The sequence below is a fragment of the Copadichromis virginalis genome, linkage group LG13 (assembly GCF_057382275.1).
Source record: "Copadichromis virginalis isolate Kocher_CV1m ecotype Utaka linkage group LG13, C_Virginalis_male_GT1.1, whole genome shotgun sequence".
Classification (NCBI taxonomy): Eukaryota; Metazoa; Chordata; class Actinopteri; order Cichliformes; family Cichlidae; genus Copadichromis; species Copadichromis virginalis.
In genome coordinates, this window is record NC_140630.1 from 30,265,285 (window position 1) to 30,292,053 (window position 26,769).

Below are 26,769 nucleotides of genomic sequence, written 5' to 3' on the forward strand. Positions count from 1 at the left end.
TTCTTTTCTGGTGCGCGTCTTTTAGTTTGACAGCTAATGCGCACCTGTGGACCACTTATGTGCACCCCTGCTAATAGAGTCTAAGAATAAAAATCTCATGTTTGAAATGAGCATAATCAGTTCCCTTCAAACACGTGGAGATTGATGAGTACTAGAAGTTTTCTGTTCCCTTTCTGAACATGTGGCTGATAATGTCCTCTAATATTGCGTTGAGTGACTAATTAGACAACTCTTTTTTTTCCTGAAACTAACTGATGTCTGACATCTGTGATGAATGTTAGCGGGAGAAGATCAGTTTCCTGGTAGGCAGTTAGTTAGATGACTTTTGATCATGTAATTGAATATAAGGCTTTCGTGACCCAAGTCACACTGAAGCCTGCTGGACTCTAACTAGGACAGAAGCGTGGTGATTTGTCATCCTGACAGGTTAGCTGACTTATACTTTAAACTGTTTCTGTGTGAACTTTTCTGAGGAGTCTGGAGTTTCAGTAATGAACGCACCTTTGGTTTTGGAGCAGATTATGTTTTCAGTCTGACTCCCTTCTGAAAGACAGCTGGCATTTCCTGCTCGGGATTTCAAACATATTGCTTTCCCTGCCTTCATAGCAGGTTCCAGTTCTTTTGAGTCCCAGAAGATGGAGAGACCATCCTTAAATGTCCTGTCTCCCTCCAGTCCCGGGATGCTCCGAGATGCTCCGCAGTTAATGCCAGGGCGACTCTCAGTGAGTGTGGGCACTTGAACTGTGGAGGACCTTTCAAGTTTGCTAAATGTGAAGACATGGCATCGGATTTGTTTTTGTTTGCTTCTCATCCAGGTGAAGCTGTGGTACGATAAAGTGGGTCACCAGCTCATAGTGAACGTGCTGCAGGCTGTGGAGCTTTCTCTTCGGCCTGATGGGCGGCCCAGGAGCCCTTATGTCAAAATGTACTTCCTCCCTGACCGCAGGTATGCCAACCCTGACACAGGCACTCTGAACAGTCACAATGCCTAGCCCTCATTTGGCATGAAAATTATGGCCATTTACAAAAGAGCTGCAAAAAACCCTTGTGACACGAAGGCTAGGACACGATTCTTTTATGCAAACTGCACAAATCATGCACGTGACTTTTAATGTAAAACACTGGAGTTTGGCATTGAATATACTTATATAATCCAATATCCACAAGTTTTTGATATTGAATGAGTATTGTTTCGTCCCTTAGACTTGGAAGAACAGTTTGTAAAAAGAACAAAAATTTCATGTTCTGATAGTATAGTCAGGGTTAGGGTGATCGCAGATGATGACTTTGACCTCACATGGATAAAATACATCTTCAGTAATCATGTTATACAACGCAATCGAAGAGGGTTTTTTTGGGAAAAGACACTCTACTGTGAGTTTAGCATCTCGTTTATATTTAAAGAAAGCAGTTCCAGTCAGCTGAATAAGGCACAAATGGGACTAGAATCAAAATCAACATTCAACTGACTTTAAAGACAAGAATCTGTTGTTTAACACAGCGACAAGAGCAAACGAAGGACAAAAACAGTGAAGAAGACCTGTGAGCCTAAGTGGAACCAGACATTCGTCTACAGTCACGTCCATCGCAGGGATTTCCGAAACCACATGTTGGAGCTGACCGTGTGGGACCAACCCAGGTCTCCAGAGGAGGACAGCATCTTTCTGGGAGAGGTAGCACACACATCCACATACACACATGCCGGGTATTCATATCTTGTGGAGACATCTACTTGACACAATGCTTTCCCTAGCCCCTAACCCTAACCATCAAAAATGAATGCCTAACCCTTAAACATTTAACTTCTTTACAAAGCACATATTTACTGTGTGGTTGGTGACTTGAACAGGTCCTGGTGGAGCTAGAGACGGCCTTACTGGATGACAAGCCTCACTGGTATCCCCTCCAAACTCATGATGTCTCATCCATACCACTGCCCCAGCCCTCCCCATACCTGCCCCGACGACACATAGACGCCCCTGGCAAAAAATTGCAGCGTAAGTCTGTCAAGATCTCGTGTCGTGTGCAACATGACATGCATAAGCTCTTTCATATATTTCTGCTTGTAAGTGTAAGTGTCCTGTCCATAAGCAGTTTAGCATGCGTGTCTATGTAAATGTCTGCTTTCACTCCATTTCCCTAATACTGCATTTGATGTGTGCATCCATATATATGTGTGTGTGGTGTGTGTACACATCTGTGGGTATCTTTGTGTGTGTGTCTGTTACTGTTTAGGTTCTCAGCGTGTAACAGAGGCTGAATTTGATGAGGGTACAGCAGTAGTATCTAAAGGTGGGTTGGGACTGTTTCTTAGTTTTACATGCAGGTTTTCTGCAGCTTGCACTTCTGTTCTCGGTGTTATTTGTAACTATAGCTTTTAAAAAATGAGATCTGCTAAAGAGTGGTTACATTTAGGCTTGGTTCGTAATCCAGAATTTAAGTTATTTGGTTAAAAATTGATAACTTGAGATTCTAAATGACCCCAAAACTTCTTACATTGCACCAGATGTTGTTGTTGTTGTTGTTGTTTTTTTTTTAATTATCCATTAATAGGGACAGATTGTGGTCATTTCACAATAAGTCCAGTATGGATAGTAGTACATAGTAGTAGTACTTTAGTAGTGTACAAAGATAACTGCATATTTGTGTACTTTACCAAATCTGCCAGATTTACAGTTTAAAATAATCTTCATTTATCTTATACTTGTATATGGTACCACCCTCATCCTTAAAACCAGCTTACTGGCTGCTAAACAGAAAAATCAGGTGATGAGGTGAGTGGGGCTTTTTTGTGGGGCCTGTGTGCTTGAAAGGATCATACTGGAGATAACTATGATTCCCCTGAGAGGTCAAATGCAAGTTAAGAAAAAACCAGCAGATTAGTTGAACACAGTGGAAATAGAAAAAGAAAATGCTGCAAAACTTGCAAAAAAAAAAAAAAAAAAAAGATGGATGTGTGTACTGTGACATCATCCACAGGTTTATGACATTCTGTTTTGAAGCCATGGGCTTAGCGTTTTTACCATCACCACACTGATTTCCAGAAAAAGTGTTGTGACAGGGAGGGGGTCTCAGTCATTGGCTAACAACAATCAGTCATTCACACGTCATTAGCCAATGACCACGCCCTGTATATTGTTCTATTGTGAAACAAAGTGAACAAGAGTTACAAAATATATTATATTTTTTATTTATGACTAAAAATTATTTACTGAGCACATAAACTCATCAGGAAAGTGTTTAGTTAGAAGGTTGTTTTCCCACAACCTTCTGTAGGAATAAAGTGTTTTTACAACCACAGTTGGCCTTGGTGTATTGGCCTTCAGAAAGCAGGCAAAGGCACCTATTGCCTTTTTTATTCCAACCCGGAGGCTACATCCATTTTAAACTTGCAAGTAATGTAATTTAATAGGCTATTAGCAAGATTTTTAAAAATTATAAGTATTTTAACATAAAATAAGGTAACATGCTACTGGCATATAAGGAAATTGCATGTGGAATAAAGCTAAACTTGCAGACATTAACATAATTATAGAGAGGAATGCTGTAAGGTAAGGCCATTAGCATGGTTTTAAATCAGGTTACACATGAGGTGGAAGGCCACTAGCATGACTTCTTATATCTTTTATATAGTGTTTGTATCTAACAGGTTACTGACATGAAGTCAATCATCCATGTTGTGAGGGCTATGAGCATGAGTTTAAACTATATAAGTGGAAGCAGGGTCAGTAGCATGAATTCTTGTGTCTTTTATACCCTCTCTGGGTATAAAAATGTAACTTAAACTAGCTAGGCCTGCAGTGTTTCGCTAAAACACAGATGTGTATGTTAAATTATGTTGTTGTTTTTATTTGATCTATATCAGTGTATATAGTGAGAATGCAAAAACTTCTGTACATAAACACCAAATGAATAAAAATTACATATATTTCTTTCTTCTTGTTCATTGCAAGCTACATATTCATGTAATAAGACAAATCAATTAAAGGCAGTGTTAGCATCACTGTTTGATTAACAGGTATTTACAGACATGCATGACAATACATTCCAGTGACCAAATGCCAAAGAAATAAAAGGTTTTTAGCTAAATTTAATAACAGTAAACCTCATGTATACAGATTTATTTCAAACCCTACGCGGTTTATTTAATAAGTTTCATCCAGACTGATTAATGCATCGAGAAAGAGTTAAGGAACAGACCTACACGATGATCACTCTGGTGAGAATGTGTTGTGAGGGTAGCAGACATTGGCTTAGTTATAAACAAATGCTGTAAGGTAGCAGAAAATGAACATGAATTTAATTATCATATATGAGGTAGTATCATGAATTCCTCTGTATTTTTAGTGCTAAAGTGTAGAAGGCTAATAGCATGTTGTAAGGGTAATAGACATTAGTTTAGTTCAGAACGTAGCAGGTGACTAGAATGAAATTAAATGTACATGGTATAAAACAGCAGACTGTTAACAAGATTTAGTCACAGATGTTATGATTTAATATGATTTTTATTCTTTTTAAGTGGAAACAGTTCAGAAGTTGTCTTGCAGGCAAATGATAAATGTAATTCGGCCTGACTGTAGCTAATGTATGGCTTTGGTATAAATTTTTGACATGCAGATATGGTGGTGGATAAGAAACAATGCAGATTAAAAAAAGATACTGTAGAAAAATGCATTTCACTCTAATTCATCCTGGCTATACTGGCTATGTTCCACTACTGATCTTGACTAGCAGCCATATTTTAAAGCCATTAGCACATTTTTGCAACTTCAAGGCCCACGCATCTTCCCATGTATGCATAATGACAGTTATTGTATATCATTAATGTTTGCCAGGATCATATGGAAAACCTTAGCGTTAACAAACCCATTTTAGTAATATTATTCACTCAAGAAGAGACTGTATATGGATTATATAGTACTACTTAATACCGTTCCTTTCTTATGAATTTTAGAGACTGAAGGTTTTGTCACTATTAAAGTATACACTCTGAATTGCACTTACTTTGCTATGATCTTGTTTATGTACGTGTGCATATGTGCTGCCATTTCTCCATAGCAGCAGATGGACGTGGCAGGGAGAGGCAGCGGGAGCCCACATCTACCCTGGAGGTCCCTGAGCAGCAGAGGACCCCCACCCATCACATACGTTCTCGTTCCGTCTCCCCTCATCGAGAGGAGCAGGGGCGCATCCGGTCGCGGCCACCCAATGTCCCCCCCCAGAGGTGAGGGTTGAGTAAGGCAGGATTTTACTCCCCATTATTTGTCCAAATGGTTATATTTTAGCCATAAATTGTCTTGAACGCACTGCCCTGGACCGATTGCTGAGTCCTGTGAAAGAGCTCTGTCGATTCACGTCTGACGATGATTACTTAAAAAGACCGATATCGGCCTGGGGAGACGATAGTGAATGCATGGAAGAGGCAAAACCAAGATTCAGGAAAAACAGACAGGACATGAGTGTTTCTGGAAGCCAGCAAACTGAGTCCATCTACTAATGAAATGTCTGTCTGGCTCAGAACATGCAGTGCTGCCAGCTCTGCTTTTAGTGACTGAGCTAAATGAAACCGAGCAGCAGTGTGCCGCAATACCACCTGACCACTAACCTCACAAGTCAGTCTCTCATTTATCCGTCCATCCATTTATTTATTTATTTACATTTCCTTCAGGAGCCTGGATGATGAGCTTTCTCACGGTCACCGTTCTCGTTCTCCGTCCCGCTACTACGATGCTGGTAGAGGTCGCCATCAAGGGGAAGGGTATCTGGACGACAGGTGCGTGCCTGTGTTTGGTCACCACTTGTAGTGTAAATGTCATCAGAGTTGCTTTATGTTGTACAAGGCCCTAGTTTTTTGTGCAAATCCGCATCCGCTGAAAAAGTGTGTACAGAGTGTGAGTGCCTGTGTTGCCAAGTCTAACTTTGTTTACTGGTCTCTTAGATTTAAATAGTTGCTGCTTTTGGTCTGTTTTTGTTTTGTTTCTTGAAAAGCGTTTGATGCCGTAGCTATCTGTTGAGTTTCATGTTGCACGAGGTGACCTCAGACCTCAGTGTTTAGGTTGAAAGCTCTCGGTTGCAAAACTGAATTTCTGAATCTGTGTGACTGTGTGGAACCAGCCAAAGCTCTCTTTCCTATTCACTCTCTTCTCCCCTCTGCTCTTCTGGGTTTTTTTTAACTGTTGTTGATTTCCTCATATGTCATCCATCCCCATGGTTACCACAGTGAGGTCTTCACGATCCACCAATCAATGCGAGGCAAAAGTGCTGAGTGCCTGCACACCAGGTAAACTGGCCAATCGTGACATGTTTACATGTTGGTTGTAGATGAGGTGTGTTTTTGTCAGATTGTCTCTAATTGCAGTCTGTCGCTCAAGACTGTTATTTAAGAGTGAAACGAATATGCCTCTGAAATCGAGGTAAAAAAAATCCTGTGTAATGTAAAATGTATACAGAAAAGAAATGTGAACAAGTCCCATGCAAACTTTGACTTCCCAGCATTATAAAAGAGAACCGAGTTATATCAGACCTTACACACAGACACATTAGTTGGTTTTAGTCCGTTCATTAAATGAAATAACTGTAAGAAAAACAGAATGTGTCATGTCTAAATAACGAGACAAAAAGGAGGCCAGTGAGCTGAAATCCTGTGGTAATCTAGCTGTACTGCTGCCTCAGATCCACAAGAGGACACTACAGGACCATGCATGGTTTCAGACTTTGCTGCTTTTCAAGAATCAGTCCAACAGTACAGCTTGCAGGGGCTAGACCACAGGTGTCGACCTCCAGGCCTCAAGGGCCGGTGTCCTGCAGGTTTTAGATGTGTCCTTGATCCAACACAGCTGATTTAAATGGCTAAATTACCTCCTCAACATTTCTCAAAGTTCTCCAGAAGCCTGGTCATGAACTAATCATTTGATTCAGGTGTGTTGACCCAGGGTGAGATCTAAAACCTGCAGGACTCCGGCCCTCGAGGCCTGGAGTTCGACACCCCTAGGCTAGACTTAAAACTAAATGTTGCTTAGTGTACACCTGCTTTCATACGTCCAAATGATGAATATGCACCAATTCTGTCTCTGACTGAAACAATTTAGGGCACTTTTTGCATGATGCTCCAATATCTTTATTTAGTCTGAAGGCTTTTGGGTCATTCCATGGAAACTGTACTGGTCCTCCTGTTTCTGGACAAAAACCAAACTATGAATTTTGTGTTTCATAGCATATTTTAAAACCTGCAATAATGCACGATTTGAAAGCTCGGGAACTCGTCAAATATCTTTTTTTTTTATTAATACGCTCATTTGTCAGTTAGTTAGCTTGGCCCAGTCACAGGAATACAGCCAACACTATAGCCTGAGATGAGGTAAAATCTAATTGGATAGAAAAATTCAAAATGATGTGTCAGAATTTCTCTATGTGGTCAACGTTAACACCAGTATGCACACATATACACATATACAGTGCTGTTTGTAAGCCTATGTAAAACTGCATGGCTCTAAATGAATAATATTATTTCATCCAAAAATACTTCTTTTTCACACTTGATTGCTACATTTCCCATTAAGAGAGAAGTGTTGGTCCTACATAAACAAAATACCAAAAAGTTATTACGTATATTACATGAGACACAGGAGACATTTTGGTTTAGTGTGTTTGGTCACTGGAAACTATATTTTTGGGGGTTTTGTTTTTCCCTTTAAATGTTAGGAACCCAAACGTGACAGTTTTCATGTAATGACTCTTACTGATTATTATTTATATTTTTAAGTTCACGTGTAATGTAGTGACTCTTACATTGCCATTTGAGCACACAGCCAAAGAGGTAAGTTACACTATATATACCTTTGTTAGAGGTATATAAAACCCCTATACAACCGTAGCTGTGTTAGTATCTAACCTAGGACACTTTTTGTACTTTTTATACACACAAGTGTATAAGTGTACAAGTGTTTGAGGAAAGGAGGGTGTAAAGTGCTAAGTTTGTCTGTAGAGAAGAGATCTGGCTGCTGCTGACTGTACGCTCTTAATGCAGAGATAATGTGCTTACTTATGCTTTAACACCCTAAAATCTTAGCCAGTGATTTTTGCAATGACCACAATATCTAGAAACATGTTGATAGATAAATCTAAATAATTAACAAATCAAAAATCAATGAAATCACTGGATAAGATGCCACTTCTTTCCCCCTTTGTATCTTTCGGTTGTCCATGCACTCCTATATACTTTTTTTCTGCTCTTCCTCCTTTTCCTTCCGGCTTCCTTTCCTGCTTGTGTCTGCTGCATGCATGCTAACATCAGGAGACCTACTAGGCACAATAACACACTGCCACCTAAGATGCCACTTTTGTTCAGCAGTTTCCGCAAACAGGCAAATAGGTAAGTCTTCAGTTCAATCGGTTCAAATGGAGAAAGTGTCCAAATCTGTGTCGACATTTTACCAAGGTAGATCACAGACTGTATGTAAAAGATTGACCTGCTCAGAGTTGTCACCTGTTGTTGGTGAATCCTCAAGATGAACATTTTGCTTTTTGTTTTTTAAATAAATAAAGTTATCCCTCTAAAGGGGACCATGATAAAAAAAATGCCCATTAAATATTAATTGCATTATATAGTACTTCAGATGTTTAATTGAGCCCATAAGGTTTTCAGAAAGATCTTTTCTTGAATGTGTTTGCTCTTTTCCCCATGTTTGTTTTCAAATGGACATCAGGTGTCTCCCCCTGCTGGCCATTTTAAAGAATGCAGTATCTCTTATCAGCACACAATACCAAAGGGGCAACAGCACAGGGAACAATTTGCTCGTCACCTGCTGCTTTGTTGCAGACATTTAATCGCATTTAATCGAGGACAATTCAGGCTTTAGTTGCCTTAGTAACGCTATATTGTATTTAATATGCAGTCACATTCCAGCCAACAGCATCCTTCTATGGTATTTCATACAATCACTTGCCTTGAAGTTGAGAAAGTTTACATTTGGACCCGCCCACTTCTCGTTACCAGCGGTTACTTTGACTCATCGCTTCAAGTTACTGAATCCCGACGACTTTTTTGTTCTCTGATTGCCTCATCAGTCCTTGTTGCTTCCTGCATGGATGTCTTCTTCAGGAGCATCCACATAAGTTATTACATGAGTACATTCTATTATTCATCTTTTTGTTTTTATAGATTCATTTGGCTCATTTTCTGAAATTGATTCACTATCAACAGCTTTTATTTTAAATGACCTCTTGCAGAACTCACACTTTAGCAATCACTGATCTAATGCAGTTTTTGAATAACTGGATAAACAACGAGAAGAGCTTCAGTATAATGTTATGTAGCATAACATTCACTGTCATTAAGGCGTTAATAAAAGTTTCTATCATTTTACTGTTTATTAACAGCAGTTATTAAAGGGTTTCTGCAGAACCTTGTGTGAACTTGATTACAAAAAATGGCGCCTACTTTTTGTCTGCTGTCATACCTTGAGCGCTCCTAGCCAAGAGCGACAGAGAACAAGTATGACTGTAAGACTTTGAAAAAAGACAACAAAAGAATTGAGTCAGATGACATTTTCATTGTCAGAAAAGTTCTTTGAGGTGCTATTAGATGTTGCTCTTGCTCTTCGCGCTCCATTTGAAGCATACTGAAGCCATCAGACAATTTGTAGTACCAGTGTCAACTTATATTGGACTGGTTAACGGTTCAGTCCTTCCATCACAGCAGGGGCTTCTGGTTAGTTTCCAACCTGTTTTCTTTCATTTCTTTAGTTTAGTCCACTTTTTGAAATTTCCATTTCATCAGTAGCTCCACGCTGCTTGCATATTAAATAAGTAACTCTGTAGTGAGACTGAAAATGGTCATGGCGACATGCCGCTCGACCACACATCTGTGGTCTAATGGTGAGGTGACACATCGGTAAGGCACACACACACACACATTGATGATGGTTTATGGTTAACATGGATGTTTAAGTGTTCCGCGTTGGGAAAAATGCAGAGATCAATCAGTCTAGTTTTGGCAGTAACAGCTAGAAGACACATTTTCCTCCATACTCCATCTCCATGTCAACCATTGCAATGTACAGACACTGCCATCCTGACACCAGCTGGGTCAGTCATGGTTTAATTTCTTAGAACAGCATTATTAGGGAAATCTAACCAGACTTTCTTTTAAAAGACTTTTTCTGTTTGTCCATTGTTTTTCTCTTTGTGTCTGTTTTTGTCCTCCCACCCTGTCTCCTCTCCATCTCCTCCTCCTCTTCCTCCATTGGATGGCATGTTGTGCTGTGGTGCCTCTAGTGATCTGCAGCCTTCTCTGGACAGGGTTAGGAGCGCTAGTGCCAACTGTCTGGCTCCAAACAATCATGCCCCCTCACCAGAGACTGAAAGGTACCAGCCTCTGTACCCAACCCCCTTCCTGTAGTCCTCCTGCACTTCAGCTTTCCCTGGTCTTTGTAGTTCCTTCACCTCTGAATGATCCTACACTAGCCTGATATCATCCTCACCCCACCTACACCACTATTGTGCACCACTCTACTATTCCAGCAAATCCCCTTTGTTACCTCTGTCCTCAAGGTTGTTCATGATGATGTTGTGATTTTTGCAAAGTCTCATTGGCAAGCAGCATTCTGAGTATTCGGGTCAGTTTAAAGACAACTTCATAACCAGCTATCAGACAAAGGAATCAGTTTACCTTACTTGTACCTTACAGTTTTTGATTTGTCACTTCCTTGAAACTATTCCCAACATTAGACGGTCGAAAGGATGTACTACGAAGCAAGATCAGTTGGTTAGCAAAAGTAAGGCTAAATGATGCAGTTTTACTAATTCTAAGAGACACAATAAGTAAACCTCTTGAGCCTATAGACTGCAAATAAATGATGGATGTAGTCACTGTGATGTCACCTGTTGGTTAGTGAAATCCCTTTGTAAAACCTCAGGTGAAGCATTAATCAAAGGTAGACCCACCCTGCAAGCAAAGATTAAAAAAGCCTGGGTCTTCTGAACTTGCTTCGCAGTAGACCGTCTTTTTTAGTTACTTTTGTCTTTTCAATGCTTAATACAAAAGTCCTGTTGGCATTTGTCCATTTACTTCAGAGTCACTGTGTCGTTCATGTTGTTCCTTCTGGTTGTAAAGTGATAACATAACTGCACTGTAAACGGTGGGATTCACGTTTTAATGCAGAAAAGAAATGCCCAAACAATTGATCTTTGCTGTCCATGAAAATGAGAAGAAAAGCTAAAGCTAAAAGAAAAATATAGACTTGCGTTTAAGTGTCTAGAAACACAACACAAAATAAAGCTAATGTGAAAATGGGGAAACATTTGCGAACAAACTTGCCATATTCAGTTTATAAGGTGATAGCGTGCTAATATTGTGTTTACAGCCTGTTCTGTTACTCCCAGGTAGTCAAAATGTACCCATAGCAATGGCAAGCAAAATCAACTTTTTACTGTGCGCTTTCCTGACACTGGAAAAGCGAATCTCTTGAATTTTTAATGACTTGCTGATTTGGTCCTATGGGTGATGTATTTTGTATGTGTACGCATAGAAAATCTTTGTCCCATTCCCTGCCCCGAAGACGTCCGGCAAGTCCAAGGATTCTTATTCAACATGCTTCCCCTGAAGATGACAGGTACCCTTTTGTGGACCATTCTCACCCAATTGCTTCTTGTTGGAGCTTGACTTGTGCCTTAAAATCTCACGCCATTATGACCCAAACACTAAAGTTTGCCAAGTTACTTTCTTTTTCTTTTCCTTTCTTTCTTTCTTTTTTTCTTTTCTTTTTTTTTACAGTAGTTTTAATAAGAAACACATTTTTGTCAAACCCAGTGGAAATATTCTTGGCTTAGTTGGGTCCTATTGGGTTGAGGCAAATGCCAAGCTCTTTTTGCCAGATTGTTATATTTCTATGAATGACTAGTAGTGATTTTACAATTTAACCTTTTCAACTTTCTAATTCGTCAGCTCTCCGCAAGTTTGGCAAGTGACTTTATCTTGTATCATATAAAACAAGTGTAATTAAACAAATTTTAGTACAAAATATAGCACAAACTAGCCTAAACTCAGTACATGGGGTAATAACTACCCTGACTTTGTCCTAATGATGCAATAAATAACAAATGCCAACTGATTAGTGAGCTTTAGAGGTTTGGGTGGATAAGGTTTAGATCCTTAGTAAAGGGCAAGTCTGGACATGACTTTATCTACTTCCAAAATCAAAAAGAGGAAAAAGTCTAAAGATTTGGCAACACTTGTAGCATGTAGTACAACTTCATTGCTAGACCAATAGGTTTTGGCTTTCAAATTTCATGAGGTCATCATAAATCAATTACAAAAGATATTTTAGGAAACATTTATGAAAATATATGACCAGCAGTAATACTTTGGTTGGACTTTGCCAGACTAGCTTTTTTGTTAATCTAAGACTGCATGCTAGGCTACGCTAACACCTTCTAGTTGTAGTTGCACATCAAGCAGACAAGAATATATACAAGAAATATAGGTTTATTGCTATTGACTTACCTTTTACTTTGACTGCATTTTTATTTGAACAAATACAAGATAAAATCACAATCTATTATCACTTTTGGCAATTTAGCCTTCTGCTGCAAACTTTAGTAATAGATGAGCTGATCTCAGTGAGAGTGAATACGATCTACAAAGTAGAACTTGTCCCAATGAAAAAAAAGTCCTCTAGGCATATACAAGTTTGATTTTTTTTCTTTAACTTTGTCGCTCACATTGTGTAAAGGGTTATTTGTGTGGCTTTTAGTGTGTGGGTTGTGTTCTTCTGGCTTGCCCTTTAATGCAAAGAGTGGTAGCAGCAGTTTTTGGTCGTGATTGTTGTTGCTGTATCTTTGTTTAGTTGACTTTCTGTTCTTTGTGATTTTTAGTATCAGGTTTGTGCTTGTTTGAAGTTAAGGTAGTTTGTACTGGCTCTGGTGTGAAATCCTGCCCTTTTGCATTTGCTTCCCACAGTCTCTCCGAGTCACATTTTTGTTTTAGGAATTTGCATCCGCAGCTTATGTGTGCTTTCCTTCTCCTCTTAGTCTTGAGAAGTCTTTTTTTGAAGGCGTATTGCTCATTAGTGGTATAAAATTCATGCAATCCACAATTCATATCATAAGTGTGATCGTGTATGTGTGTGTGTGTCTCTGTGGGTGTGTTTGTGTTTGTGCGTGGGGCGGTGCATGGATCATCCTTGTCATCTTCATGTCCGTGAATGGAGAATATGGATGCTACTTCCGTCTCAAGAGAGTTTAATTCACCTCAGTACAAAGAAGAGGTACACACACATTTATGAACACACACACACACACACACACACAGGCACACTTACAGATGAAGCATGACTGTATAACACCCCTTATTCCTATCATCGTCATACCATCCATCACAGGATTCCTCCTATTTCCTGTTTTACAGATCATAAACTTATAAGGCCGCTGACGGCTCCAGACAGAGTCAGGCCCTTCTAAATTGAAATGATTTATCCACCATCACGCTCTCTTCCATCCCCTCATTCACCCATCCATCCATCTTTTTTTGTTCTGTGGTGTATTGTCCTTTTTACTCATCCACCATTCTCCAGGAAGCCTCGGACCCTGGAAACACCTGAAAGCCACACTCTTGGCAGGAAGCTCTTTGACAGTGGCAGGTAAGGCGTGTGCGGCACGCTCAGCGTATTTCAGGTGGCTTGTTTACACACAAAGCTTCTTAGATGCATTCACCAGCTGGGAAGAAGCTGTGTTTTAGTACTTGGTAGCAGATAGTAGTTATAAATAGGTCCAAGTATTTTTTGAGGCCCTTAATGCTTAGCCACAGTTAGGCACAACCACTGTGAAAGTTAGCATGGATTTCTAAAATTTCGAAGTCACAATGCTAGCACCTTGGTTGCTACTGTGTTTTGCTGCTAGAGCCAGAAGGTGGCACATTTGCATCATATATATCTGCTAATTAGAGCTAAGTAAGCAGACTAATAAATTAGCATTAATGGACTGTACCAGACAGCAGGTGATCTTATTTGTCATATAATTATACTAAAAATATCCCAAAAAGCACCAATAGGACAAACAAGATGAAGAGAACCAGGTCACTGACACAAATGACACTAGTCCGATTGAGTAAAGTTGCCTGTATCAGCATTTTAATATATGAGAGTCTGTGGAGATTGTAGGACATGCAAGGAACCATTGCAGGAACAGCAGTTTTGACACTTTGATTTTCAGTTTAAGGGGTTGCCACGGTCTAATTTCAAGCACAAGCTAATTAGTGAGTTTAATTTCAGTTATCACTTAGGGTCCTTTTTCATTGGCTGTTTCTGTGTTGTCGTGGTCAGAAAGAGCCTGTAAGTGCACATTGATTTCAGTGGAGATGAATGTATCTGCTGATCTGCAGTGACAGTGTAGTACATCATCGTGCAATAAATGATCGAGATATGGAACATAGTGTCAGTACGTGTTTCCCAAGGGCTCCATGTGGTCCTTGTAAGCATGAAAGATACACACATTCTGATACAAATGTTATGTGTCACACCAGGAATTTATGTTGCTGGTTTTACCACATATCTTTTGTAGGGCTTTATTTTTTAGACAGTGCTATAAAAGTGTTAGATTCTTCCACTGCATGTATACTATAGAGATGCCCCTTTGTTTAGGATACTAAAGACTTTTAGTTAAGTAGTAGGAAAAGTCACTTTTTTATATAATGAATAATTGCTACTATTAGCATCTCCAAAGTGAAAGTGCTAAAATGCTTATAAAAAAGGAAATTAGGTTCTGTGTTTAATATTTTCTTAAACATTGGAGCTGCTGATAATGACATGATAATGTGTAAAAATGCCAGTTATTAACACTGAGTAGAGTACCCAGGGGTCAGGGCTTCATTGTTCACATGGAAATATGCAGTGAATCAAAGCCTTAATTGCGCAGCCAGCTAAACATATTTAAAAAATAATGCAAACACTTTTTCATTATAAGAACATCTGCGTTAAACATTGCCCTCTGTAATGTTTATATAGACACCAATCAGCCACAACATTAAAACCACCCTGTAAAATTTTATGACACCTTGGGAGAGATCTGTAGGGACATGGAGTCTGCATGCCTCGACAGTTGTTCTGTTGCACTGGGATGCTGGCATCACATCCTTTGGTTTGCTTCTTTATTACTTCCTGTTGATGCTTTGCCAGATTTGTCAGAGGTCTCTTCCTGTTAAAAGGGAGTTCTTTCTTCTCACAATCACCAAGTGCTTTCTCATAGAGGGTTGTCACCTTACAATATAAACGTATTGTAAACTGTAACAACTGAAATCAGTGTGTTACTTGTTTTGCCTGGTTTTAATGTTGGGACTGAATCTGGTAAAGGACTGAAACTGCTGTGTCTTCCATCCAGATCCATTACTATATTTGGGTCCAGCTGGTCCAGTGTGCAGTCTACTACCATAAACACAAGCTGACATATGCTGGTTAGCGCTATCTGAGGGACATGCAATCACTTGCGACTTCAGGCTGTGAACACAGAAGCATAAAACTATTAATAGTCCTCATTGTGTTTGGAGGCATGGTTAAAAGTGTAGTGATGCTTTAGTGCAAAACTTTTTCATGCTTTTCTTATGAAGTTTGTATTGTTAAAATGTTAATTAAATTTAAACTAATGTTACTCATAAACGACTCTGTTTAGGTTTGCCTTCATTTAACATCGTTTCTTGTATATTTTATGGATTCTTCCTTTCCCCCCATTTTTCCCATTCCTCAACCTCATTTCTGTCCCTGCATGCTGCTGCTTACACACTGTATTGCTGGGCTCTGGGTTTTTATGGCACTCGTGTCGATGTACACCAGAAACAAGTCCACCTCCATTTAAATGGGCTCCAGGGGAAAGAAAGCCCCACTGTGTCCCCTTGGTAAATGGATTCATCTTAAATCAGCCTTCCTCTAACTCATTTAACCAGAGGCAGAGTCTTGTTTGCTCACTGTAGAGACTCGTGGAGAGGAAAGACACAGGGCTGCTGCTGCTTCTGTCAGCATTTGTATGTGTGTTTGGTGAAATGTCTTTGCTGCATCTCATCAGATGCTGCTGCTGTTTGTGTAGTTGTTGTATATGTGTTGTGTGGACTCTGCAGTCATTGTTTGTATGTGTAATTTCTGAGTGGATGTGGAAATTTTTGGTAAGTGTTCATATCTCAACATTTTAATACTCAGACAATGAATAAGCTTCATTTAACAGTAATTTTATCAATGACCAGGAATATATCTGCTCACGGGTGAGCTAAGGGTGCCTCTGATTTACAAACCCAGTAGAGGTGTGTATTGTATTGATACCAACGCTGGTATTGGTATCAGAATGATACTTTGTTTCTAACCTCTAAATTCAGCACATAGCCCAATAAATTGTGTTAAATGTGTTCAATCATTCCATTTACATTCCAGGTCTCCTAAAATCCAAGTTACAAAACTTAAAAACTTGAAGGTTTCAAGAAGACGACACTAGGATGAAACCACAGACTGATCAAGAAAATGTTTAGATTGAGTGAAAGGGAGGCCAATTGTCAAAACAGCCTTTTACTCAGCCAGACTTTTTCGCAATCAGAGACGTCGCCCCCTGCTGGCCATTAGAAATAATGCTGGTTTATAGGCACTCATACATTTGTTTCACTTCTCAGATCCAAAAGCTACAAACCACTTCTTTGCAGTCTATATTCAAATAAAATGACAAAATGTCATGAATAACCCTTGTTATTAGTAGTGCAGTGGAAAGGAGCCCCAAATTTCAAGATTTCTAGTAGGAGAGGGAATATGTGTTATGTGAGAATGGATGGATGTGTACAGTCGTGGTGGGATTTGTGCCTGAAGGCTTTCACTTTCTCAGTGTGTTGTTTCACTGTTTAAATCTTGATTTGCTTCTCTTACTGGCAACAGAGTCCCTCACTGTGAACCCCAAACAAGCCTCACTTTGCTTCACTCTGTGAATATGATGTTTGATCGAAATGTTGCTGCTGCTGTTGTCTTGTTTCCAACGTCGATGTTCCTCCTATAGCTTCTGTCGTCATGTCTTTGTTTTGCAACCTTATGTTAAGTGATACTCGCCTAACGTCAAGAAATGTGAAATTGCAGCAGGTTCATCCAATGTCGAGTACTTGTCAACATTTTGTTCACTGTGTGAATGGGATGACGTGAAGACGTCAAATTCCACCAGCGAATGGCACTCTCGACTGCAAATGTGATGACTTTAATATCGTTTTCCCTTCTTCCCATCTTCACACTTTTCATCCTTCCTTTATATTCACATTTCTTCTCTCCACCATGTCTCCCCTTCCCCTCTCCCTTCTGTTTTCTGCTTTCCGTCATGTTGTTTTGTGTTAGGGGACACCTCCAAAGTGGTGGGTCTCTTTCCTCCTCGGTGACGTCCTCATCAACTCGCAGAGTGAGGCAACTCCCACAACTTCCCCCCAAGAGCAGCACTGTAGAACAAGGTACAAAGAAAGGTTGACCCATATAGGGTCATCTTTGTGCAGTGTCCGATTAAGTTCTAGTTTTTCAAGTTTCTTTCCTTCACCGTGCAGCCCTGGTAGCAGAGGAGCGTGTCCGTCAGCTCCAGATGAGGGTTCATTCCAATCGGGTCTCAGCTCCAGCCACCTCCAGCCAACAGGACCTTGACCGAGCGCTCAAGAATAAACGAGAGGTAGCCTGACCGTTCGCTTTAAAACAAGCTTGTCTGGAGAGTGGAGGAGGACAATACAGGTTCCAGCCAGACAGAAAGAATGAACCATAATGCTGCTCAAGTGCATCGCAGCGAATTGCATTGACTGTCTGAGAAAGTAATAAATTACAGTACAGTAATGGTGAAGACCACTCCATAAAATGAATCATTTCCAAATGGGCAGCCACTCAAGAACTGAGTTAACGCTTGGAATCTTGAAATGTATAATCCATACCGTCTGCTTTCTCTATTTTTTTTTCCCTTAGAGAAAATAGTTTAATATTGATATTGTGATGTTTAAAAATATGTACATGCCAGTAGTTTAACTTCTTCTTTTTGTCTGTGTGATGCATTACAGATGGCTAATCAGAAAATAAAGCATGTTTTAATATAGCAGACAGAACAAACACAACATTTAGGTGGAAGGTGATTAGAGCTTGGATGCATCTAAGCATCTAAAAACATTAGCAGCAGCTGGAGTTCCCAGTGTACAGTAGTCTCGTCCCACCTAACAACTCAGATTGCTGGTTGCCCTGTAATTTGTCATCCTCCTATATGGCAATGCATGAGTGTCTGTCACTGTACTGAACTCAGGCTTGCATGGACTTTAAAAAGATTTAAAAGAGGGGCATGGCTAAGGTGATGTCACCCACTGATCCCAAGTAGCACATCTGACTGGCAAACCAAGGGAGACATATGGTAGCACACAGTAGGTTTGTGCTGCTTTGTCACCCCTTTTCACTCTAATGCGTACTATGATTTACGAAACAACCAGCTTAAAACTAATGATTGAGACCATAAACATGTCAGGAAGTTTCCTGAGGCCATGAAAAATGGAGTGAAATGTGTTCTTTCCCTTTAGCGGTCCACACAAGAAGACTTCTTTATGGAAACCTCAGAGTTGCCCTCTGCTGGTCATTAGAAAGATTGCAGTTCTTCCTCTTCACCCTCACTTTTCAGACCAAAAGATGCATCATGATGCACAGTCTATATGGAGAACACCTGGTTCAAGTTTTAGATTTTTAATAGCTTGTACACCAAATGTAATGTTGTAAAATCCCTTTCTGTAACTAACAGCAATTTTCTATCAATCAGCGTGTTGTGCTATCAGCAAATGGACCAATCAGGATGCAGCAGCAGAGCGCTAGCATTTTATATTCAATTCAATTCAGTTTTATTTATACAGCGCCAAATCACAATAACAGTCGCCTCAAGGCGCTTTATACTGTAAGGTAGAGAATTACTTGCTTCATTTTCACAGCAGTTTTCTAAAATATCTGTTTGATGATGTGTGGTTCATGCAGCTCTATAAGGACCAGAGGAGGAGTAGTGAAAATGTTTCCCATAAGTCCTCAGACAGTGATGTCAGCGACGTCTCAGCCATCTCTCGAACCAGCAGTGCCTCTCGCATCAGTAGCACCAGCTACATGTCCATCCAGTCAGAGAGACCCCGGGGACGCTTCAGGTACACACACACACACACACACACACACACTCGCACGCGCACGCACACACGCACACACACACACACACGCGCACACACACACGCACACACACACACACACGCACACACACGCACACACACACACACACACACTGTCATTTAAACGTTTTGAAATAGGGTATCACAACATGTGTTATCATTTATAATGTCACCATCAGCCGAGCCATGCGCGCATCGGGTCGCCACATGATGAAGAGCACCAGCATCAGTGGTGAGATCTACGGCATGGAGCACGCTGACGGCAGCCAGTCAGACACGGCACTCGGGAGCCTGGGTAGCGGGATCAAGAAGCGGCGCTCAAGCCTGAGCCAGCGTGTTGTCGCCATCCTGCCGTCCAGAAGGAGTCGAAGTACCTCGCAGCTTAGCCAGACAGGTCAGACAACAGACTGACCAAGTGTCCGAGAAAAACGACGTGCAAAGATTTGTCCAGAAGGAAAAACTTTTGAATGTTGTTTTTTTTCTGTCTTTCTGTGTTGTGAGTCTGTTAACTTTCAAAAATGACCAAAATACATCTCCACATTAAAAAAATGAACTGAAAAATGTTAAATAACAGTTTTCACATAAAAATTCAATTTTACTCAAGAACTCATCAAGAAAAGTTAACTTACTAATAGGATTTTTTCACGACTACCCTTTTGCAGAATTTTGCTAAATATTTCACCCCCAGACGACAGCGGGGTACTGGTGGGTGTACTGGTGGGTGTACTGGAAGGTTTTTTTGGTTTTCTTAATTTTTTGCCGTGCCCCAGCTTTCCTCGAGAGGCTTTGCCTTTCCCCAGGCACTACTGTAAATAACAGATTCTTAATAATGGACTTACAATGAATTGCTGCACCATCTTGTGGTGCACATTGCACAAAAGTATGGCTTAGCCCTAATTTAATTTTTAGTTGATATCGCTTCAATACACAATTCAAGGACACATTTATAACATTTTAAACTGAACTTGATTCCTTAATCTGATGCTTCTTTATCTACACAAAGCAAGCTGGATTTCATAAGTGGTACTTTGATTTTATAAAGGACACATACATACATACATACATAAATACAGTGTGGTCACTAAATCCTGAAGAATAAGTTTTAAAAAATGTACAAGTTTACCAGTGTAACCAGTGTGCTGATGTTGCTGTTGTTTACTGGCTTTGTTGTTGTTATGTGTGTTATTTCAGAGGCGGCGGGTAAGGCGGCGGACAGACAGAAAGGTAAAGCAAAAGGCAGGAAGTCAGAGACTGTAGGATACAACAAGGAGGAAGGTTAACTGTGTAATAATAGTAATTGATTAGTCATTGCCTCACGCAGAATAGTAAATACAGGATCATTAACAGAGCGTGACCCCACATTGTACACCAGGAGGAGCATTAGTCCTTAAGTACTTTGTATAGCAGCAGTTCGATGTAACATCACACTCACGTCCCACTTTCACAGACGCAGGCAGAATAGGGCAAAGTCAGGCACAGAAAGCATAAGAAGTGGTTCAGTTAGGAATGATGAATGTTCCCAGCACTCCGTACACCGTTCCTGAACTGTTTCCGGCACGCTTCCTTACTCCACCCTCTTGTTTAACCATTATGCTTAAAGGCTGGTTCGGTCGTGGAAGAAGCCTGACTCAGTGAATTCAGAGTGTTCTCATGAGCTGAGAATACAATATTTGTCTTTGAATTTTACATTTAAAATTAAAGTGGGTCTGAAAGAACTTTGTGTTTATGATAAAAACAAATGAACAAACAGCAGGCTTTTGAAAATGACTGAACTCTTCCTTTTTGATGCACACACTGTGTTATTTCCTCAACCCTCTGAGTTTTGCCTTTCCATCCCTGCTAAACATTTGAGGTGTGAGTGGACTGACTTTTGATTTTTAGTCAGATTTTCCTGCAGTGACCTCATCACCTAAGTACCATTAAAATTTTTTTACAATTCCCAAATAAAAGCATCTAAAGATTTGCATAGATTTGTCTGTCGTACAATAGTGTATTACTGAAATGCTGGTGATGTCACCGTGGGATGTTATTTTGCATGGGAAGGCCTGAAGAGATATATCTTAGGCTGTAGTTATCATGTTGAATTTTTGCAACAAAAAAAGAGAAATCCATCAGAGATGCCTGATAACTGATTAGGACCTAGGGTTGAATGACACATGCAAAGACCAGTGGCTAAAGCCCGTTTTCCTGTGTTTGCAACAGAAGCGTCAGCAGGTAAGAAGGTGGGTAAGGCCGGCAGCAGCAGCATCCAGAGGAGTGTGGAGACGGGCATGGCGGTGGAGTATCCACGAGGAGGGTCAGCCATGAACCGACAGGCGAGCAGAGAGTCGACCGACGGCAGCATGAACAGCTACAGCTCTGAGGGGAAGTACGTACATGCTGACAATATTGCCAAAACACAGGACAACACACAGAGGGCACTGTCAGTGTTCCTCTGATGTATTTATGTTCCCTATCAAACCTCTAAGAGCTCAATTTTTGGGGTCTTTTTTTCATTTTAACTCCAACTCCAACAAACATACTAGCTCTCTGAATAATGATTAAATTGATTGTTAACCCTCTTAGGTCTGAGTTGTCATCAGTGACTACTCTGCGACTATTACTTACTTTTAGCACTCTTAGCAATCAGAATAGATCATTTTTGTTTTGTTTTGTTGGCTGCAGGGAACAGAAAGTTATCTTTCTAAACAACAAACATCAAATGCTGTTAAGAATTTTTGGAAAAAGTTTTTACTGATTCTCTAAAAACTAGATGGAGTCAAAAACTGAGGACAGGTTTCATTTGTGTTTGTGTATGTCAGTTTGATCTTCTCAGGGATGCGTTTGGGTGCTGACAGTCAGTTCAGCGACTTCTTGGATGGATTAGGCCCCGGTCAGCTAGTGGGCAGACAAACGCTGGCGACACCAGCTATGGGTGAGTCACAGCTTCATCAGCTCTGCTCAATTGAGAAAGAGAGATTTTGTGTGTTGCACATTATTCTCTGAAATGGTCTGTTTTTAAAAACAGGTGATGTTCAGATTGGTTTGATGGACAAGAAAGGCCAGCTGGAGGTGGAGGTGATCAGGGCACGAGGCCTTACCCCCAAACCAGGCTCTAAATCCCTCCCAGGTAACACACGTTCATACAAAACTAATTCCTTGTAGCACTTACAGTTAAATTAAGGTGGATGCAACCTAAAGCAACCTCCATACTGTCCCCGTTTTTTCCCATAAAACTTATTTTTACCCTCTCCTGACCACTCTCTCAGCTCCCTATGTAAAAGTGTACCTGCTGGATAATGGAACATGTAAAGCCAAAAAGAAAACTAAGATTGCACGAAAGACCCTGGAGCCGCTCTACCAGCAGCACCTGCTCTTCGATGAGAGTCCCCAGGGCAAGGTGCTTCAGGTAATGATCACATTTTTTCATGATCACTTTTTTTATGGGAAAACTCGTTGAAAGAAGAAGCTCTAGTTAAAAATGTATTAATAGTGAAAGGTCAGAGTGTTATTGGGGACATTACAGTGAAACTGCCATAGACTGTATATCTTGGAACAATAGACTTATGGTACTTTCCAATAGTCCATAGCCTTTACAGAGTATCCAGAGAGCATTCACAGTGCTTAACGTGTTCCACATTTATGTTCTTGTACACGTCACATATATAACATTATTCTAAAATGGATTAAATTCATTTTTCACCTCAGATTCATGCCCATAATTACAAAGTAAAATAAGGTTTATTCCAGCTTTACTGAAAACAAAAAACAAAATATAACATGTACATTCACAAGCTTTTCCGAGACGCTTTCCTGTTTCCAGTGATCACCTGTCAGCAGTTTGATTGATTGCAGTCCATTACCGACGATATGTGACAAATCGTCGGTATGTTACGCGTTCGGAAACATGAGAACCGTTTGCAATGAATCTACACTTGTATATTTATTTTATTTTGTCATGAATCGCTTTGGAAAACACTGTCTCATACGATTATTACGTCATTCCATTGGAGTCCATTCACAATCCGGTGCGTATCATAGGGACGTGGAAGGTTACCTTTCACGTGGGAAGGCTTGGGACGTGGTAAATCGGAAATGTGGTAAATTGGGGTGGTAAATTCAGCCTCAGTTGACAGTGCATGTGAGTACAAACCAAGCCATGAAGTCCAAGAGATTGTCTGTAGGCTTCAGAGACACTGAGATTGTATCAAGGCACAGATCAGGGTACAGGCACGAGAAGAACGTTTGCATCATTGAATGGCGCAGTGAGCACAGTGGACAACCTTTTTTTCTGGAATTACAAGTTTTTGTTTAACCCCAAAAACGAGTGTGTTGAGAAAGTGCGTTGTTTTTACTGTTTATTTTATTGTTTTGACTTAATTAGTAGGATTAGAACGGAACACGTTAACACTATGATACGGGCCACAACTAAGGGTATAAGTCCCCTGTAATTAAAGGAATTTCAGTGTATTTTATTAGAAATTAGAATGTGATTTGATTTGCTTACAAATACTTAGTTGCAATCAGGTTTTTACAGGAAACAAAGAAATAATTAACTGTAAGTAAAATGAAATGGTAAGTAAGTCATTTGAAGTGATGCATAAAGCATTTTAAAATCTTTTATTATGAGCATTTTGTTTTCCTTTGCGCGTTGAACCTGGAAATCTGTAAGGTTATGTGTTGTGGTGATTGTACCTTTGTCTTTTCAGTCAATCCTAAATCAATTCATCTGCCGTTCTTTCCTCCAGGTGATAGTGTGGGGTGACTATGGACGATTGGACCACAAATGTTTCATGGGTGTAGCACAGATACTGTTGGAGGAGCTGGACCTCTCTAGTACGGTGATCGGCTGGTACAAACTTTTTCCACCATCCTCCCTGGTGGACCCTACATTAGCTCCGCTCACACGGCTGGCGTCTCAGACGTCACTGGACAGCTCAGGACCGCCGCCGGGCGTTCGGTCCTAGTGACCGGACGGTGACCGCCTACCCCTCAACACCCCTTAAGTGACAAAATAGAATAATGGACCACAGCTACTGGACCACTACTGAGCAGAGGGGTGACAACACGCCCCGAGGATGTCGACGAGAAGCCCTCTTTCAAATGATGAAAAGCCAGACGGAGAGACAGGGAATGCGAGTGAGAAAGAGAGGGAGAGATAGAACTAGCCAATCAAAGCTTAGCTGGAGTCTGACAATCACGTCTCACACCTTCCCTCTCCCTCCTCCTTACACCTTTTTGTGTTCAAAGTTTTGCTTTCTTTGTTTTCTCCTCTGACCTGCAGCAGTGGAGGCTTCTGTCCAACATTGTTTTCTTTTTTCCGTATTTCCTTGTGCAGCCACTATCAGAGCACCCAAACAAAGTGGGGTTCTCTGCCTAGTAACCCTCCAGCCAATCAGAGTAGAGCTTACAGCCAGGCCACAGGGAAAAGTGTGGAAGTAGCAAATAGTTGCGGCTTCACAGGTTTGGCTGTTGTCTCTTCAGGTTTTACCGTGGCGATAGTGATGAGCTCAAGGGGACAGAGGGTTGGTCCCGTTTAACCGTGATGGAAAGGGAGCCTGCACATGCACTCGCACATTCTTAGCCTTGACAGGAAAAGCTGGACTCGTTCATTCGAATCGAGGCCAAACCTTTTCCGTGTGGAAAGAAAACATAGACCAAATTGCGGATTAGAATTTCACTTTTGATTTTGGATCTTTTGTTTTTTCCTGCCTTTGTTTTTGCCCACTGTCCAGAATGGTGCCACATGGTGCAGACTCCCTCTGTGTATGTCTATGTTTGGTTTATGAGCGATGGCATGCCAAAGGCCAATGACAAAGGCCAGGCCACATTTCTTTGAATACCCTCCGCCCGACCGCCACCGCCCGTCTCCTCCCCTCCCCAAACCCCTCGAACTCCCCCTGTGGGAGGGAGCAGCATGACTCGGGGACGCCCCCTCCCCGGCCCCCAAGCTGCATGCACGTTTCTTTCTTTCGTTCCGTTTCGTTTTTTCGGTTCGTTTCTCTACTTTTTTGTAAAATCGAAAGACGAGACAAATTAAGGAACAATTCTCAAAAAAACAAAAACAGAAAAAAAGACTAGACTATGTGTGTTAGTTCCACATACTTTTAGGCCAGCTTGTATGTTGCATGTTCTTGTACAGTTTGCTCGTACTGAATATGAATACAAACCGAGAAAAGCCAAGCCATCCCCGCCCCCTAACAAGAGCGGATCTAATGGGGGGGAGGGTGACAATCCCACCCAGGCCTCGCCTACCACTCTGGGTCTAAATATCCGTATTAGGAAGTCTCCAAAAGAAAAAAAGAAATTGTCTGAATTATTTTTTTCTTTGAACCCTTTGAACAACAGTGCTGTTCTGTAGTACTGAGCATACTCGAACCCCTGGCGTATCCGAGGATGTAGGTGTCTAAACTGTAGTTTATGACGGTCGGGGCTAGAGACAGAGATAGAGAATGTGTGTATAACAGCTAAATGTATATGAAGTATCATTATGAGTTTGATATAAATTATAAAGATATAGATATATGAATATAAAAAAAGAGTGTATCTGACTGTACACCCGTCACCAATACACGCAGACATGCACACTTTGTACATACAAATTAGGCTTGAACTTAAGTTATGAACGAACAAACGCATCGCTGACACACAAACATTCCTGGTCTTGTTGAGGGGAATACGCGCCCAGTGCTTGAGCTGCTGAGTGGCTACGAGACACAAGTGGGCGCCAATAGGCCTTTATTTTGATTTTGTCCCAGTTGCAGAAAAACAAGCAGAACCAATTGGAGCAAAGTTTACTTTCTCTTCCTGAAAACCATGTTTTTCTCCCCCCGTTTATTGGTTTGGACTGGACTTCTAAAGCCAACAAGAAACCTGGTTTTGCAGACATATTTTGCAGATGTTTTTTTGTTGAAGCACTTGGCGGTACGGCCGACTGCCCCTTTCCTTTGTCAGTATTACTCCAGGAATACTGATTGTTTACAGCCCATGGCTCCCCACTCCCAAACCACGATACTAGACGAAAGATGAAGTATTCACTGCAACAGTTCTTGTTTGTATAACAGATGTGGCTCTACTGATGTGTATGTTTTATATTCAAGAGTTCATTTTTATTATTTACAAATAAAAGACTGTGTGGAAGAAGAGCGTGGCCTTTTTGAACCCAGTGCTCCCAGGTTATTGTGTACCTGATGACTAAAGGCACATGTCATATGCTGAATGTGATTTTTTTTTTTTTATATAGGTTTCTTCACAATTTCAGAAGCACAAACTTGGTGAATGGTGGTAATGAGCAACATGATGGTACACTTGTGTCTTAACTGTCTCACTTTTAGATCCAGCCCCAAGTGGTTATAAATATGCTTCAATAAGGAGGTCATTTGGAATTATTGAGCATAATTTTTCGAGTTGCAGAAATGAATTAAGCTTTTGGGAGATTAGTCTCTGATGACCCATCACTGCAGAATGCAATGCCAGTGGTAACTGGAATCAGGACAGGACCCCCTGGAGTCCAGTTATTGGTGGTGATGAAGATGAAGATGGAGGGTTGGATGGAGCTCTGAGTGACCAGGGCAAGGCGAAAACTGAGAAGGAGGTGAGTTGCACAAAATGACAGAGGAGCACTGAGA

The 26,769-nt window shown here is 40.7% G+C and overlaps 1 protein-coding gene across 14 annotated transcripts in view; it reads left to right on the top strand.

The window, feature by feature from the left end:
• rims1a (regulating synaptic membrane exocytosis 1a) overlaps window positions 1–26,284 on the top strand; it is a 117,996-nt gene extending 91,712 nt beyond the window's left edge. For 3 of the 14 annotated variants that reach the window (XM_085478437.1, XM_085478442.1, XM_085478441.1), the window contains 23 exons: window positions 607–722; window positions 816–946; window positions 1,502–1,673; window positions 1,850–1,997; window positions 2,236–2,292; window positions 5,059–5,224; window positions 5,669–5,773; window positions 6,221–6,280; window positions 8,294–8,371; window positions 10,276–10,365; window positions 11,529–11,612; window positions 13,209–13,265; window positions 13,572–13,637; window positions 17,343–17,452; window positions 17,543–17,661; window positions 18,984–19,144; window positions 19,342–19,556; window positions 20,354–20,386; window positions 21,365–21,530; window positions 21,964–22,076; window positions 22,170–22,271; window positions 22,411–22,550; window positions 23,890–26,284. In XM_085478437.1, coding sequence (XP_085334563.1) covers window positions 607–722; window positions 816–946; window positions 1,502–1,673; window positions 1,850–1,997; window positions 2,236–2,292; window positions 5,059–5,224; window positions 5,669–5,773; window positions 6,221–6,280; window positions 8,294–8,371; window positions 10,276–10,365; window positions 11,529–11,612; window positions 13,209–13,265; window positions 13,572–13,637; window positions 17,343–17,452; window positions 17,543–17,661; window positions 18,984–19,144; window positions 19,342–19,556; window positions 20,354–20,386; window positions 21,365–21,530; window positions 21,964–22,076; window positions 22,170–22,271; window positions 22,411–22,550; window positions 23,890–24,108 — 2,708 coding nt within the window. In that variant the 3' untranslated portion in view covers window positions 24,109–26,284. The remainder of the gene's footprint in view (window positions 1–606; window positions 723–815; window positions 947–1,501; window positions 1,674–1,849; window positions 1,998–2,235; window positions 2,293–5,058; window positions 5,225–5,668; window positions 5,774–6,220; window positions 6,281–8,293; window positions 8,372–10,275; window positions 10,366–11,528; window positions 11,613–13,208; window positions 13,266–13,571; window positions 13,638–17,342; window positions 17,453–17,542; window positions 17,662–18,983; window positions 19,145–19,341; window positions 19,557–20,353; window positions 20,387–21,364; window positions 21,531–21,963; window positions 22,077–22,169; window positions 22,272–22,410; window positions 22,551–23,889) is intronic. The other 11 variants (XM_085478439.1, XM_085478443.1, XM_085478438.1 and 8 more) reach the window with 10 other exon arrangements.
• Window positions 26,285–26,769: the final 485 nt, after the last annotated feature.